The sequence below is a fragment of the Cibotium barometz genome, chromosome 51 (assembly GCF_041138505.1).
Source record: "Cibotium barometz isolate CiBa-2024 chromosome 51, ASM4113850v1, whole genome shotgun sequence".
Taxonomy (NCBI): Eukaryota; Viridiplantae; Streptophyta; class Polypodiopsida; order Cyatheales; family Cibotiaceae; genus Cibotium; species Cibotium barometz.
In genome coordinates this window covers 4,556,615-4,573,828 of record NC_141096.1, presented here as the reverse complement: position 1 = coordinate 4,573,828, position 17,214 = coordinate 4,556,615, and the positions used below count along the sequence as shown (strand labels likewise).

The following is a 17,214-nucleotide window of genomic DNA, read 5'->3' as shown; positions in this document are numbered from 1 at the left end:
TGCCATAGTTTTGCATCTGAAACTGCCTTTCCATCAGAAACTGCATTTGCTGAATCTTCCACACACTTGTCATAAGAATTGAGCTTATACAGCCCACGAAACAAGGTGCCAGATGCAATAATCGTATCACCAGAAGTCAAATCATGAACAGTACATCTGTCATCCACAAATTTGACTACAAGTCCAAGTCTAGCAAGCGCAGAGACAGACAATAGATTCTTCTTTATCCCTGGCACATACAAAGCATCTGAAAGTGTGAAAGCGCTGCCATTTGCAGCAGTAAGCATAATTTTACCAACGCCCTTCACTGGGTAAGAAGCATTATTGGCACATGTGACAGTATTCCCATTAGAGACAGCCTCAAGACAAGTGAACATATCACGATGCGAGGTAATGTGCTTTGTAGCACCACTGTCAAAATACCATACATCAGAGTCAACAGAAACTGCCAAACATGCATCATGTACAGATGGGTCATACTGGCAAACATGCATCATGTACAGATGGGTCATACTCGCAATACACGCTAAACGCCCATTCTGTATCCTGCACAACATTTGTAGAATCTGCATTTGTAGAAGCATCCGCTATTGTGGCTGCATTTGACTCTTTCTTTGCCTCTTTAGCCTTTAGCTTAGGACAATTCTTAATGACATAATCAGTTGCCTTACAAAGCACCTGATTTTTTTCTTGCCTTTATCAAGAGCCTTCTCAGACCTATTGTTGCTACCTGTGGAAGAAAGAAAGAAAGAAAGAAAGATTTTATTAACGTCTTCCAAAAGACCGAACTCGGCCTTGAGACAAATCGGTGTACCTGTATGGGGTATCCTCTGTCATCCCAACAAAATGAAAAAGTACTGAACTAAAAAGCTGAATCTGGGTGTGCAATAAGTACAATGAGTGGGAGAGGGGATGGAGTATACAATCATGATATGCAACCTAGCTAGCTCCATCCTGTACCATACTGGGGGTATAAAATGATATACATCAATGAAGGGGGTGTCCATAGCTCCCTGAAGAACATGCCTGGATGTGCTCTGAAGGAGAAGAAGTTGCAAACCTACTAATAGGAAAAGAAACAGTGAAAGGGGCTGTCTTATCACTTCTTCTCTGCTGGGTAGCAACAAATACCTGATCAACTGCACGTTGCCTAGCCCTGTTTTGCCTGGACTGCGCTTCTTGCAAGAGCTTGTTGACTAAAGTATCATACTTGACAACATCAGGTCTGTCCTCAGTAACAAGTCTCCACGTGGAAGTAAAAGTCTGATATGACTCAGGTAAAGCATCAAGAACAGTCTGCACAAGAGAATGATCAGGAATAATCTCACCTGCAAAAATCAACTGTTCCTTGAGATCTTTAATCTCAGCAAGAAAAACATTCATGTCATCATCTTCTGCTGGATAAATGTAATCTCAACTCCTTAGTCCAATTTAATGTGTGGTTGTTAGGCTAGTGGTCAGTGGTTGGTGTGTAAAGCCTACAAATGGTTGGTGCATATGGTTCATGCAACTCATGCAACTAAAAATAGGGTAGAGGAGTCTCTAAATAAGGTACAAGTCGTGATCAAGTCATTATGTAAGTTTGGTTCATGTCTAATCATAATTAGTGTCTTCTTGTGTTAATCTCAAAGCAATTTTCTGCATATACCAGTTTTTGTCTCTCATATTCATGATGTTTTGTACAAGCTTTGATCCACCTTGAGTATGTTTTGATCAATCTTCTTAGTTGAATTATCATATCCAACATTTGGTATCAGAGTATGATCCAATTAGGTTTAGTTTATTAGCAAAAACCCTAATTTTTCTCTTAATCACCATAGCCAATTTTTCTCTGTTTGAACCACATGCTGTAGATTGCCTTCATGCTTGCACCTGAGGTGATGATACCTTAAAATTTTGCTATAGGCCTCTTGCTTTGCTCCCACGCTTGCCCTAAAACGGAGATCGTAGACCAATTTGATCCCAGCTTCGCGAATTCGTCATCGCCATCAACGCAGCCCGTTTTCTGCTAATCGCATGCATTCGCCCGTTTTCTGCTAATCGCATGCATTCGTCGTCGTCTCTACGAATTAGCCTAATTCCTTTTAGGTGATTCAAGGCTATCATATGAGGATTCAGCATACCAAATCTTGAAGCATTTGGTCCACTGGAGCTGCTGTACGGAGCTGTTTTCCAGTCGCCTGTTTTCTGCCTCTTTTGCTCAAACAACATGGTGATTCTTATTTTGATCTATATTAATGATATTTTTATTATTTGGGCTTAAATCATCTATATGAGCAAGTTATCAACATCAAGCATCATATTTCATCATCATGAGCTCCAAATTCCCCGACAAATTCAACGGAACGGGGTTTCATACCTGGCAAATCAAGGTAAAGGGCTACCTCATGAAGAAAAATCTGTGGAGTACGGTCAAGCCACTTTCTAATGATGAAGCAGGTATTTCTGCTGCAGTTACAAGAGCTACAGCCTACAACGGCTGCACTTCAAGCAAAAGATGAGCAAGCACTTGGTATTATCATTACTGCTTTAGAAGATGATTTCCAAGATCAGTTTGAAGATGCAACTCTTTAATATAACCATGGAGAGTAATGAAAATTTAACAGCTGTGATTAACAGGTGTGATTAACAGGTTGAAGAGCTTAATGATACAATTGGTTTATGTTAAGTCTCCTGTTCCTGAAGAAGATGCTATTGCTATATTGCTTAAAAGTTTACCTTCAAACTTTAGGCAAATTGTGACGGTACTTAAAGAGAAGGAGCCAATCCCTTCCTTGGAAAGTATCATAAATTCTTTGCAGGAAGAAGATAAGAAGATTACAAAGGATGTGATAGATCCTTATGCATATGCTATTACTTCGACATCGGCAAAGAAGAAGTGTACTATTTGTGGTCATACAAATCATCTTACTAAGAATTGTTTCTCCAAACATCCTTGTGAGTATTGTGGAAAGACGAATCATCCATCCTCAAAGTGCTACCAAAAAGATCAAAAGATAGCAAAGGCACATGTGGTTGAAGAAGTCAACCAACAAGAAGAAACAAATCTTTGTTCTAGTCTTAGTATAAAAGATGTAGATGATGAGTATGCTTTTTAAATTATGTCATGTATGTGGTTGAGTCAAGACTTATGTTGTTCCAACTTGACAAGTTGTAGAGGAGAGTACACCACCCTATGTTGTTGTTAAGGGGGGACTCTTACTCATTGTGTCAAGGAGGTATGTTAGTCTTGTTCATGTTCTTGTAAGAAGTTGGTCTTAAGGGGGGATTGTTGGATAAATGTAATCCCAACTCCTTAGTCCAATTTAATGTGTGGTTGTTAGGCTAGTGGTCAGTGGTTGGTGTGTAAAGCCTACAAATGGTTGGTGCATATGGTTCATGCAACTCATGCAACTAAAAATAGGGTAGAGGAGTCTCGAAATAAGGTACAAGTCGTGATCAAGTCATTATGTAAGTTTGGTTCATGTCTAATCATAATTAGTGTCTTCTTGTGTTAATCTCAAAGCAATTTTCTGCATATACCAGTTTTTGTCTCTCATATTCATGATGTTTTGTACAAGCTTTGATCCACCTTGAGTATGTTTTGATCAATCTTCTTAGTTGAATTATCATATCCAACATCTTCCTGCATAATCTCGATTCTCTCTCTTTACGCACGTAAGAGATTTTTGCCTCCTTACGACTTGCATACAAACCAACTAGAATATCCCAAGCCTGTTTTGCTGTTTTAGCTGAATGAATATGTGGAGTGATGTTACATTTGACAGAAAGTGCAATCAAGGCATGAGCCTACGCATCTTTACCATCCCAACGAGCTTGTTCGCAGTGGGTAAAACAGCAGCAACAGTAGAGCTGCTAGAACCTGCAACATCCTCAATAGATCCTACATCCACAGAACCTGGACGTACATCCATACCCTGCACAATGTTCCACACTCCTTTTGCAACCAAAACATGCTGCATCATGTATGCCCAAAGTGGGTAGTTGCTGTCTCCATCCAATTTGTCATCAGCAAACAACATGCGAAATACATCATTGCTGTTATCAGCCATGGCCACTGACTGAAACTGATGCAAAAGTACCTGTAATGAAGCAAAGACTGAACAGAAAACAACTCGTGCTATGTAGCACGGTCCACAATAGAATACGTATGCCTGTTTTGCAGAAAACTGCACTGTCGAAATTTCTCAATCAGAGAACGTGAGTCGGAGGGTGCTAGCGGCGTAGCCTTGGGAGCCGATGCCTGCTCTGATACCAATTGTTGGAATTAGGGTTGCAAGAAAGCACACAAAGCTTGGAGAAGAAGAAGCAAGAATGCACACAACACAGTTTATTAGATTGTGTCAATGTACAAAGATAAGTTAGCCCTAGAATGATGGGCGTATATACAAGCAGGGGGAAAAAACCTCCTAAAGAGGGAAAAAGTGCCCCGGCGGTCCTAAGTGTGTTCACACACATCACTGCCTATATATATGGCAACAGCAGCCAGCTGAGAAGAGGACAAAGCAACATCCATAGCCAGTAATTGGTCATGGATAACCTTGTCCTTCATGAGAAAAGACTGCATGGAATTGCCTTCAGGAAATAACAAACCGTAGAGCTTCCCGTGCAAGGTAACTGCCCTCATCGATAAATCTCGTGTAAAGAGATCCTCCAACTTTGACCATACCTGATGAGCACTGGAGAGAGTTTGCACTACCAGTGAGACTTCCTTGGTGATGGTCCGCACAAGCATAGAATGCGCCTTCGAGTCCCGATTCTCCCAATCTTGTAATTCCACAGTAAATTCATCCTCCTGATCCTGAGTCCACCTCCTAGAGTTTTGTGGACACTCCAGCTTCCTTTCAGTGCCCTAAACAATGTCCCACAAACCCTTGTGGATGAACCAAACCCGCATCTGAAGCTTCCAATGAGCGTAGTTGGGTCCTTTAAACTTGTCATCTTTGTTCGTGGAGGAGGGAGTCATATCCACAACAGCAAAGAAAAAATCTCAGCTCTCAAACACTTGTCTCAAGTGCTTTCAAACCAAGCGAGGCACAAGGAACAATCAGCCCCCTCTCAAACCGTAGAAAGAAAGAGGCGGGACAGCAACAAAACAGTCTACACCGGGAACCTCCTACGGGAGGGCAAGGACTCGTGGAGGAAGAAGACAATGTAGGGCCACTTGTCTGGTGTCAGGCGAAAATCTGAAAGGTGTTTTGGGCTTGTGTATATATGGGATGCATGGCATGTGAAGAGCTTTGCCCTGGAATGCCTTGGCAGATGTACAGGGTGGATGGTTTTGCTATGGGCTTGTGCAGGTTTGTCCGGAGTGTGGTCCGCTGGAGGTGGTATCAGCCGCTCGGTTGCTTGTTTGTGTACGCGTCCAAATATAATGAGTGGGCACTCGTAGGTGGTATTTGAAGGTGTGTGGAAGCATGGGGCCAACGTTGCCTTGAAGATGGTGTGAAAAGCATTGGGGTGGCTATCTTTTAGGCTTTTTATAAAAATAATAAATATCAACGTAGCTAGCTAGAAGAAGTCCACTTGGCCGTTTATTTCAATTGCCAGCGCAACTGCCAGCACGTGAAAGAAAATGCTAGAAAGTTGGCGAACTGGGGAAAGCGAAGAAGAGTGAAGTCGGGCCTGGTGGAAAAGTTGCCGCCTTGTGGAGCCGAGGGCTTCCCTTGTGAAGAGCAGCCGCTGTAGAGAGGGGAGCCGCCTAGATGGGTTAGCTGCCTGCAGGTGCTGAAGCCAGGTGGGCGACGGGCTGGTAAGGAGGGCGCCGGATCCAAGGTTCCTGGTGTTGAGCTGCGGTGGGGCTGGTAGCACATCGTCGAGGAAGAAGCTGGATGTGACCAGAAGCTGATGCGCAGGGACGTCAACGAGGTGAGGTCGCCGATGGTTAGCGACCAGAGAGCAGTGGAAGGGAGCTGCAGTGAAGAGGACAGCGTGGCTGTGATTGCTGAGGACAAGCTTGACGTGGAGGGTCTTGGCACAGAGGCTGGCGACGACTGTGAGCCGCCACGGACAGGTGGGGGAGCCGCCTAGAAGGCTGGCTGTGGGTATGGTTTTAGGCTGGCGGGTGACCAACATGTGAGAGGGGGCCGCCTGGAAGAGAAGGACAGAGGTGTTGCTGCTTGGCTGGTGGGGCCGGTAGCACTGCAGAGAAGCTGCCTGTGGCAGAGGAAGTGCTCGTTGTTGTGAGGTTGGTAGAGGATCAGCACAGAGAGAGAGAGAGAGGTGTTGGAGTAGCTGCTTCTGGTGACAGGCTGGCTGCAGATATGTTTTGGGTAGCCGGCGGTGACTGACGCAAGCGAAGGCAAGAGAGGTAACCGTTTCAGAGAGTGCTGGCGACACACACAGAAGTGATGGGCTGCAGAGAGAGTTGAGGGTTGCTGGTGGGGCGCCCTCTGAAGAGAGAGAGTGGACGGGTTCTTTCTGGTGTGGTTGGCGCAGCCACGGACGCTACGGGTGGCAGGTCATTTCATGTATGGTTGCCGTCAGGAGAGAGAGTGCATTTGCAGAGAAGTGTTGATGGGTCATGTGGTTGAAGAGGCTTGGTCGTCAGACGCAAGGTGGTAATTCCAGAGGCAGTGTGGCCGTGGTTGAATTCCCTTGGCAGTAAATCCAAGCCTGAGTGTTTATATGGTTGCGTGAGTGAGGCTTCTGTGTCGGGAGAAGCTTGTATGATGTGTTTACTGGGAATATAATTGCTGGGTGTTTACTTTGTCTATGGTGCCCCTGTTTTGTGCCGTCTTTTTGGTGTGGGTGGTGTGGTGAACCGTGAGAGAAGTGTTCCAGTCGGTGGCTGGTGGTCCCCCCGTTCGTGTTGGCGTTTCCAAGGCTGTTGGAGTGGACAGCTATAGAGGCAGGTGATTCCGTGTCCGGAATTTCCGACACTGGCAGCACCAAGTGCAAAGAACTCACCAAAAACAGATGCCGGTGCAGAAAACACAGCCACAACTCCACCTTATACCTTTGTAGAAGAAAATGCAGCCACCAAAACTGGCCTGCAGCAAACAGCCGGCTGGCTGGACCTGAAAATGCAACACTGTTGGGGAAACGCAGCCACTGTTGTCACAGATCTGTAGCCGGGAGAGACGTGGAGAAAAACACACAGCAAAAAGGAGGGAAAGGTGGGCAAATTTGCAGAGTTTGGAGCAGCCTGGACCTAAGCTTATGATACCATGAAGGAGATAGCACATGCAGAAGCATAAACAGTAAACATATGAGAGAGTGCAAAGTAGAATGAGAGAGTCGGACAAGATCACCTTTTATAAAGGCAGTAAAGCTTTACAATGGCAATGGCCAGCAAACTGGATGTTGAACTATGTGCAAGGGAATTGGATGAAGGAGTGAATAATGGGGAACTCCTTATATAGTGCATGAGTGAGCTGGCTGACTGCCTCTAGGGCTGGCTGACTGCTCATAGGAAAAATACAATAAAATGCTAGATAAATGGTAAAAGCCTCAGAACACTGAGATGCACAATTCTAACAGAACGTCCCGTGTGAGCTCCAACTCATGTGGAACAAAAGACGAAATCCTCAAACACAACAAGTTCTCGAGATGAAATCCTCAATTCCGAAACTTTCCTTGAGTCAACAATGTTGGAAGATTAGATGAAGTTGAATTCTCAAAGTCGGCCCTAGTTAAATTACCTATTCACATCAGGAGTTGGTAAAATCATAGTGCCTACGAGATATCGTAACATACTTCCATGTTCACAAAGTGAAAGAATTAACAAAAACCACACGTTCTAAAACTACCAGTAACTAGTGCACCCCAAGTGGCACCGGCAATTTTTTATGCACAGGTTTACTGCCAAATTTTGAAAAGAAACTGCACAAAGAAAGGGAGTGGTTACCCCAAAAAAAGGGTGAGTTTGTCTCTGCACACATATCAAAGTTTTTTAAAGCATTGTATTCTCAGCCCACATTATGGTCTCTGTCCCTAGACAATGCGTGAAGGTCTAATATCCTTGGCCTTAGTTGCTCCCTCTTAAGTCTTTGGATTTGCTATTGCCCCTATGGCTGGGCTTGGTTCCCTCGTTTGGCTTTTTAAAGTATCTAGCAGCAACAAGCAACCAGTACATATACACAAAATCCTTTACCTGTAGTTACCGACTGTAAGAAGATTTGCAGTTACTGCTACAAGGAAAAAGATACAAACCCCTTTGTAAAGCATACACAATGAATATAGTTTAGAAAAGGAGATAACACAATGTATCCAAAGATGTAGAAAAGGACGCAACCAGAAAAGGGAATAAAACAGTAACTTACCTTTAGAGGAAGTCCAACAACTAAAGATGCAGAAAGTGATGCCAACATCATTGCCCCTGTTAGAAGAACCGAGCTGAATGCGTCACTAATCAAGCCCATTCCATAAGCACCCATTGCTAGTGCACCTCCTAAGAGAGCTATAGATACAAAGAGGTAGCTCCATGGTGCTGGAGTATGGATATACTGGCCAAATGAGAAGAAAATAATTCTGATCTCCAGGCACACAATGATAACAAAGAGTGCTATAGCTCCATTCACCAGACGAACTTGATGGAACTGCTTTGGGTCCTTTGCAAGCCACCAAAGACCTCCCCTTGTTGAAGCATAGAGCTGAAAGAGCAACGGCACGAAGAAAAGCAAGAGTACCTCACAGATTGCATTGACAGAGTATAATACATGAGCATGGTGGATGCCAATATAGAACAGAAGAGGTAGAAACAGCAATGTGAGGGTATGGAATGCCCCATCGAGCGGTCCAAGGATCAGAGCTTCATCCACAATCTGCCCTCCATAGTTCTTCTCTGGCTTATTCTTAAAAGATGACTGCAGAGGCAAGGCAAAGAGCCAGTACATTTCAAAAAGGATCATCATGAGGTAGAAAGGCGAGTTGGCAATCCCCACTGCCACTATGATGCCCCATGTTTGTATGGCAGACCCCACAAAGGGGATGCAGGCGAACAAGAGGTGTTCGAGAGCAAACACCATGGACGGATTTTCGAGCTGCAACCATCTAAACTGCAAAGAGGCCCATATGCCAATGAGGAAATTCGCCTCGAATGAAAGGAGAAGGGCAAGGGAGTACAAAGGCAGTGAGACCATAGAAGAGAAGCTGGTTCCTGCAAAGACGAGAGCCAGCTGGGATGCGAAGATGGAGCCCCAGATGCCGAAAAACGCTCCATGTTTGATGTGGAGGGCATCCAGGATGTAAGAGACCATAAGGCCCACTGTGAGGGCTCCAAGAACAGGCTTACCCCCCATTCCCAGCAGCAGAATTGCACATGGTGTCAGGGCAATGCCTACCCTTATGTTGTACTGAAAGCTGCCTGCAGAAAAACGGGAATCCCCAGACCTCAGGCGGCTTGATTGCCCAATTCCGTTATAGGTAGTGCGTGATGGAGATTTCATTGTCTGCATCACAGGGGTCATCATTGCTGACCCCCTAGTTCTGAACGCGGCATCCATCATAGGTCTGAATTTATGTGCCCAAGAAGCCAAAAAGAAAAAAAGCTTCTTTCTGAGCAAAGGGAAAAGCTTTGATTCACAATTCAACTTTGCCCTTGAGCTCGATCTCGCACTTCGAACTCACAATTGGGCGCTTCGCATGGTGTCTCTGAGAAAGAAAAGACAAAACTCTCTCTCTCTCCCCCCTTACTCCTTACTTGGATTTAACCACCATGATTTCTGCGCCGCCGACTGTGAGTGCTCATCTTACAAGTTGAACTCGCCTTGCCCTGCCTCCTGTGAGCTTGCATCCTTGTAATGACTACGAACAAAAACTAGTTGCAGCCGAAGGAACGGGCGGCCGCCCTCTAAGGAGCGCGTGTGAAAGTAAGAGTATCCACCCCAAAAAAAAATAGTGGATAAAAAATCTTTGAGCACGTAGTCCAATAACAGACATTTTACTTTTTTTATTTTTTTCGGTGCTCTTTCTCTCTCACTAAAGGCATGTTTTTGCGTTGGAAATTTCAAATTTCAAATCACCAAACAATAATGAGAGCACCTTATTTGCGGACATAGTGCTTTGTTTTGCCCTCTCATAAACACCCAATCCCATACATAAAAGCTCATTATGTTTGAGATTTAAAAAGAAAATTTTTATCTAATTAGCTCAATCAAATTGTTTAGAAGTGCCTCTACCATGGCTTTGAGGGCAATACATGAACAAAATTTTATAATAGTTGGCCCCATCTCATTGGGGTAGAGGGCCCTTCACTTACCACCTTACCCCCTTATTGTGGATAATTGACTTGGAGATAAAGAAAACGATTATCTAGTTGATCAAATATTTTTAGGAAAGTGCCCAAATCAAGCTACCTAGATGATGGATAGATTTCAGATCAAGGTGATGTTAAGAGTTAGCCCCATTTGAATGTTAACTTGCAAGGGTAAAGGGCTAGAACACAAATTCCATCCTACCTCTATTTTTTTGTAGCAATGTTATTTAATGAAAAAGATGATAAGGAGATTCTAATTAGCTAAAGTCTTCAAATTTAAAGGCCTTTTAGTGTGTGTTCCCCCCCTTAGTTGTGTCATTGAATTGGAAGTGCAATGGATGGTTTTACATAAGATCATGTCTTGGCAAGATGTCAATCTAAGATAATCAAGCATATATTCTTGCCCTTCCTATCTTGCATCAATTCTTTTGTATTTGTTTTAATTTCTTCTTTCATAATCCACACCATTTCTCATTTTTTCTTTGTAGTGATGTAATGTTGCCCATTGGAGATGACTCCATAGATCATCGCTCATCACCACTCCACTTATAGATAGATACATAGAGGAATAAGAAAGAGAGGGAGGAGGGAGGAGGGAGATGGGGGTTCCATATGGGAAGTATACCTACCAAGGACTAGTCATTGCTCACTATCTAGACGTACAAGCCCTCAACTTGACACGATCTACTAATGTGCTACATGACCACCTTGCATCACATATCCTCTACCACCAAACTACCTTACATTACATAACCTCTACCCTACTACCTTGCTTTGCATAACCTCTACTTGACTACCTTGCCCATGTCTAGCCTCTCAAATTAGCCTCTCTCATACTCACACCACACCGCTCTAACACATTATAACAATAGAAGACGAGAGACAAGCAACAAGATATTCATTCGACCATGAGTTTGTAAAATGCATAGACCATCTTCCTCATAGCTCAAAGAGGAGATATATACCACACAATATGCCACTCCCCTCTCTAGGGGCAGAGTGACTCTCGTTTTCAATATATGCACCTCCCTCCATATATGTTACAATCCTCTAGGTAACACCTCCCTAACACCAAAGGACCTCAATATCCACACCCATCATGATATCTATTATAAGAAAGATCTTCTGATCTAGAGTCCATCAGGGAAAGGAATATCTCCCCTCACCTTGGAAAAGGGAGGGGAAGATAGCACTCAAGAGAGATCTACACTCACCTTGTGAAAGGGAGGGAGATGTGCGAGCACTAGGTATCACTTAGCTCACAGTGGCCATGCACATCATGAGTACACAGGTACATCAGTGGAGTCATGGGTAGGAGGGTGATGGGTTGGTGTAGTTGGAGAGCACAGTTGTACTAGAGAGAATGGATAAGGCAACAGTTCTAGGCTGTGTCCATGGAGAGTCGATGAAAATGGGGTGAATGGGGTTGACAGAGATGAGGGATGACAAAGTGAGGGGGACCTAGCTAGCCATTTGTAGGTTTCCCACCACTACTCCATCCATTGTCCCAAGTGAATGCTAGACAAGAATAAAAGCATACTCTTATGGGTGAGCCTATCCCTTGAGCAAAGCCTCCTGTAAGATAACTCACATGCATGGACAAGTAGCAAGTCCTCTAGCACTAGGCAAAGAATCCGACAAGATAGCCTAAGCAATAAAAAAGAATAGTACATATGGAGAATACTAGGAAACCAAGGCCAGAGCTCGCCATCACATAAAAACAAGAAGTACAACTAAAATAACGAGCCATGTAAGCTGGCCTCACTCGCCACCTTACATGCTCCTCAAGAAGAGAATAAATTAAACTCCAAGAACCATGTGTGTGATCAGAGGAGACATCCCCCCACCATGGCCTACAACATTGGTGGTGGGGACAAGGGGGGGCAATGGAATGTTGCCACTGAGTGAGGCGATGAGATCATCCTCTGCCCACTAAAGCATGTTGTCAAAGGGTGGTGAGCTCGTGCTCATGTTGGCGATGAAGCTCTCTCTCATGATGGCCATGCACCTTGACCAACTCTTTTTCCATGGGTGCGACAAAGCTTCCGCATCTCTATGTCATGCGCGTGTGCTTTAATAAATAGGACAATTCAGAAGCAGTCTTATCAGCATATCTATACTTGGTGCACAAGCTCATGGAATGAAGTATTCTATTCTAAGCATACCTATATATGGTGCGTCTTGCTCTTGTGCTTTTAATAAATAGGACAATTCAGAAGCAGTCTTATCAGCATATCTATACTTGGTGCACAAGCTCATGGAATGAAGTATTCTATTCTAAGCATACCTATATATGGTGCGTCTTGCTATACACATGATGTGTGGCTAAGTCAATGTTGTGACCGAAGACCGCATTTCTTTTTTCCAAGACATAAATGTGGTGTCGAAGTGTTTTGCTTTGCAATCACTCAAATAATCTTTCAAGGACATTACTCCCTTTGATTCTCCTTCCCGGTGAAGCTCCGCAATATTGGCTTCTCTTCTTTCATTTTGCACTTCATATCAAGTAATGTGGTTATTAAGTGATGCCAATACACATGCTTGTTGAAGAACGCACGAAATGCAAGTTCTCCACATTGTACATGCGTAGTCTTCATGGCATTCTCTCCTTTAGCAATTATTTGAATCAACTTGCTCTTTCTACACAAATAGAGCAACCATGCTTTACACTCTCAGACATTATTTGAACTAACTTGCTCTTTTCACATAGTAGACTATACTTACTCATTTGGAGGCACTCTAGAGCAGGCTATGAGTTGCAACTTCTCTATTATAAATTGTTGTTGCTTCTCATGCCAATCCTGGTGCTTAAATACAACATCAAAGAAATCCTTTCCATTTGCAGGATTTGTGATGGCTGTGAATGCGTAACCCTTTTTGTGAAAATCAGCTCTATTTCCTTCAAGTAATTCTGGCACACTTCCTCCTCATCTTTTGTGGGTTCCCCTTCCTTAGTCAATCCTTTTTGTTTTTGTTTAAATCATCTTCTTGAAGTCATCCTATATTTATAAATCAAGATGGAAAATTTTAAGAAAATTGGAGCTAAAGAAGTAACATCTTTGACATAAATATTAGAGATATGCACAAATATTATCTAAAAAACAAATTGGGATAATAGTGCCATTGGGACACTGAATCAACTTGGTTTGCCCACTTTTTTATTATTGCAAGCAACTATTGTGGTCGCCCACTTTCGTTCATCCTCTATTAGTTTCTGTAGTAGAGTATTTGGATTTGCAAGACCGAAAAGTTGCATAAGAAAAATATCATGGCCTGGTGTGTGTGGAACATGCACACAAGTCACCTTGATGAAAAAAAAACAATTAATAGCTTTAGAACGAATACTTACAATTAACATGTTCTTGCCTTATAAATGTGTGACCCTTTTTCCTTTTTTAGGCAAAAACAGGACACTCTTTAACTTTTGTTTACCCTCATGCTGTAGTACACCCGATCAATTGACTGGAAAGGGCTTCTCAACTTCCCCGTGTGCTTTGATCCTCCTCAGATCTGATTTTCAAGTTGGTATCAGAGCCTCCTAAGGAGAATTAGCAATGCTTTTGTGGTTTATAAGACTAAAGCAATGATTCAAAGAGTAATTAAAGTTGATGTAGGTGCTGGTCCAAGGAAGGTGTAGATGTGTGTTGCAAAAAAGGAGCTAACTTCATTAGTCCAAGAAGGAGATCAAGGACATGAGCTTGGAGATAAAGAATTCAATAATGTGCTAGAAGAGCTCAGCCCGCTAGTTGAGAACAAGTGGTGAGTTAAATTAGAGAAGCATTTGTTAAGGCCATATGTACAAAGTGATTAAAATTTTCTTTCTTGTAAGTTTCAAAGGTCAGTGGCTCATGCATGTCAAGGACTACCTGTCTGATCATTTGGCTATGATGACTTGCTACGTTTGAAGAGGGATTACAATTATGACTTCTTCCATGGAAGTCGATTTCCAGGTCAAGGCAATGAAGCTGAATGTTGCTTTGTATTCAAGATGTCTACTTAAGAACCACCCTCAGGTGTCGAACTCATCAATAGAATGAGGCGTTTAAGGAATGGTGATCTAAGAAGATATTGGATCCAATTTGACTACACTAAACGCATCATGGATTGGGTAACAATGGCTTGTCACGTTTATGATCCAAGGTAGTAAAATGGCTTGTCGCTCTAGTAATAATGGCTTTTGAAAAAAATTAGTTCTTTGTTATTTCTTCTTTTAGCATATTGAATTTTAGTTGTAGCCTGTAACTTCTAACTATTGCAACTTGCGGGATAAAAGAGGAGGACAAGACTTCCCAAGCATGGTTTTGGGAGTGCATAAATAATGTCATAGTGACATATGGACTTGAAAAGGCAAACTTCTTTGATTTCTTGGTAGATGAAGCCCAATCAAATTGGAATGCCATTAAATAAGTCTATAATGAAGGAAAAGAAATGAAATGTTGGGAACGCTCATGTTTATTTCATTGGGCACACAAAGCCTAAATATGATCCAAGGTAGTAACAAATGGCTTGTTGCACTAGTAATTTGGCTTTTGAAAAAAAGTAGTTCTTTGTTATTACCTCTTTTAGCATATTGACTTTTAGCTGCAGCCTGTAAGAGATTCTAACTATTGCAACTTGCAAGATGAAAGAGGATGACAAGACTTCCCAAGTATTGTTTTGGGAGTGCATAAATAATGTCATGGTTACAGATGGATTTGAAAAGGCAAACTTCTTTGGTTCATGGCAAATGAAGCCTAAGCAAATTGGAATGCCATTAGAGAAGTCTACAATGAAGGACAAGAAATGAAAGGTCGGGAACACTCATTTTTATTTGATTGGGCACAAAGCCTAAATATACATACTGCAAAGTATGTTATAAAGACCTCCCAAGGCGTGCATAAGAGCATGTGTATGAGAAGTGGCGGATTGAGTCAACAAAAAAGATTGCACTAGCTCAAGGGCGACTTATTCGACAATGGCGGCATAGTGGAAATGTAAGAGATTTAGATATACCTGCCATGGACCTTTGGCTGAGTTGGTGAGAAGTGCACATTACACATTGGAGCAATGTAATGATTTCGGTATGTATAAGAACCATTGTCTTAAAAATTAGTGTCTTTAATGGTGTTTCTAATATGTCTAACTATTGCATAGGTGGTGATTAATCATGTATACCATGAACAATCTTGTTAGAGTCTAAACATGGTTAGCCGGGGAGGTTTCAAACAAAAAATAACACTCTACAATGCATGTGTATCAGACATGGCTAATGCTTTATTACAGAGTGCAAAGCAAAATTCATACCTGATGGGCAAGCATATCGGAGTAGGTCTGAGTCTTAAAAAGCTCATTGAGAGGAAAAATGTGCATACTCCAAGCCCAACACAAGTTGTACGGACATTAAAGAGTACCCCTGCAGGTACATCCATGTACTAGGTCCTGGCTCCTTTGGAAGGTGATCAAGAATCAACCCAACACAAGAGACGACAATGTAATGTAATTGATGTGGATGATGATGCTAGTCGTAGACCTAAGTATAATATGCATGTGAGAGATAGGAAGTCTATTGGACGTCTCGCAGGAAAATACAATTCATGGATGAAGATGTGGACACAAGAAATGAATTGAGTAACAAAATCATAATGGAAGCACCCATACACGACATTTTAGGAAATTAGGAGAACTCCAATGGGGAGTAGAGTAAAGTGTTTGGGTTTCATAGGTAGTAGTAAGTGTGGTTACATGATTGTAGGATGTGCAAAAGGAGTACCATCATTTTTTTCAACAAGGTCCCATGCTGTTGTTGGGAAGACTAGTCAAATGATGTGGTTTTGAAATAATGACATCATGTATACATGGGCTATGGATAAGAATATTGACCATCCCCCACACAATATGCCTACTATATGTCCAGTGGTGGCTAAAGGCACAAATCTAACAGTTGAGGAGGTCAATGCATTGGTGATTGCAGGCTATAACTTAGTGCCTAGAGAAGAGAAACATATTCAGAAATGATATGTCACGAGATGGCCATCGCATAAGATATAGAACATGCATTTTAGAAGAAGCTGTAAAAAGGATCAAGGAAGCATTAGATATTAATGCACAAGTTACACAAGTGCAGGTGTTTCAATCTTCTAAACATGAGGCTTTCACCATTGAGACGTTTGGAAAAGGTTCTCATGTGGGAAGTTATGATGTGCATATCAAAATGCATCCATCATGCTCTCATGTCTAGATTTTTTGGGAAGGGTCAACCAGCAAAAATCCTACTTAGCATGCAAGCACTTGTACTTTGTGTATATGAGAGTCAAGGAATTGAGCCAAAATGAAGACATATATATTCACCAATCAATTTTGACAGAAAGGGAGATAACCGAATGTCTACATAGAGAACGAACTTTCCTTGAATTGGTTTAGTGGACAACTCATGTTCCTAATTTAACTTCAAAGATGTATGGGATGTGCAAAAATGTTCTGGGGTATCATTTTATTGGAACATTTTTATTGGAGTAATTTTATTTGAGCTTGTATCATTTCATTGGAGTAATTTTATTTTGTTATTGAGAGAGATTGAGAAGAAAGAAAGAAAGAAAGTTGTATTAACGTCTTCAAAAGGCCAAAATGACCTATGAGACCAAAAGGTTACATCATATCTATGAGGTACATAATCCTGGGTACAAAATAGTAATAAATAAAGATAACAAAAATCTAGAACTTTAAAATCTGATCTAGGTACATGAGCAGAGAGCTCTCATATCACCCTAATACATCCCTCATGGGCCGCTGTGACATGGTGCTCAAGGTGGTAAAACTGAGCTGGCGCGAGAAGGTCTTGCAATGATGGAAGATGATGGCCCATCTTCCTGTGGTGACGTGGCCGTGGGTGAGGGGGGCCATGGGGTCTGGGGCGTCGAGCTCTACATAGCTCAGTGGCTCTGTCGAGTTTCACACCTCTCGACCGAGCTCCTACACTAGCCTGTGGTCTGGGTATGATGGGTGGATCGGCCCTCGGAGTGCTGGTATGGAAGAAGAAG

The 17,214-nt window shown here is 42.5% G+C and overlaps 1 protein-coding gene across 1 annotated transcript in view; it reads right to left on the bottom strand.

Moving 5' to 3' along the window:
- Positions 1-9,784, bottom strand: part of NEF1 (no exine formation 1) — a 64,325-nt gene extending 54,541 nt beyond the window's left edge. The window contains exon 1 of the mRNA XM_086788016.1: positions 8,265-9,784. Within this exon, the coding sequence (XP_086644142.1) occupies positions 8,265-9,449 (1,185 nt within the window). The 5' untranslated portion in view covers positions 9,450-9,784. The remainder of the gene's footprint in view (positions 1-8,264) is intronic.
- Between the last annotated feature and the right edge of the window lie 7,430 nt (positions 9,785-17,214).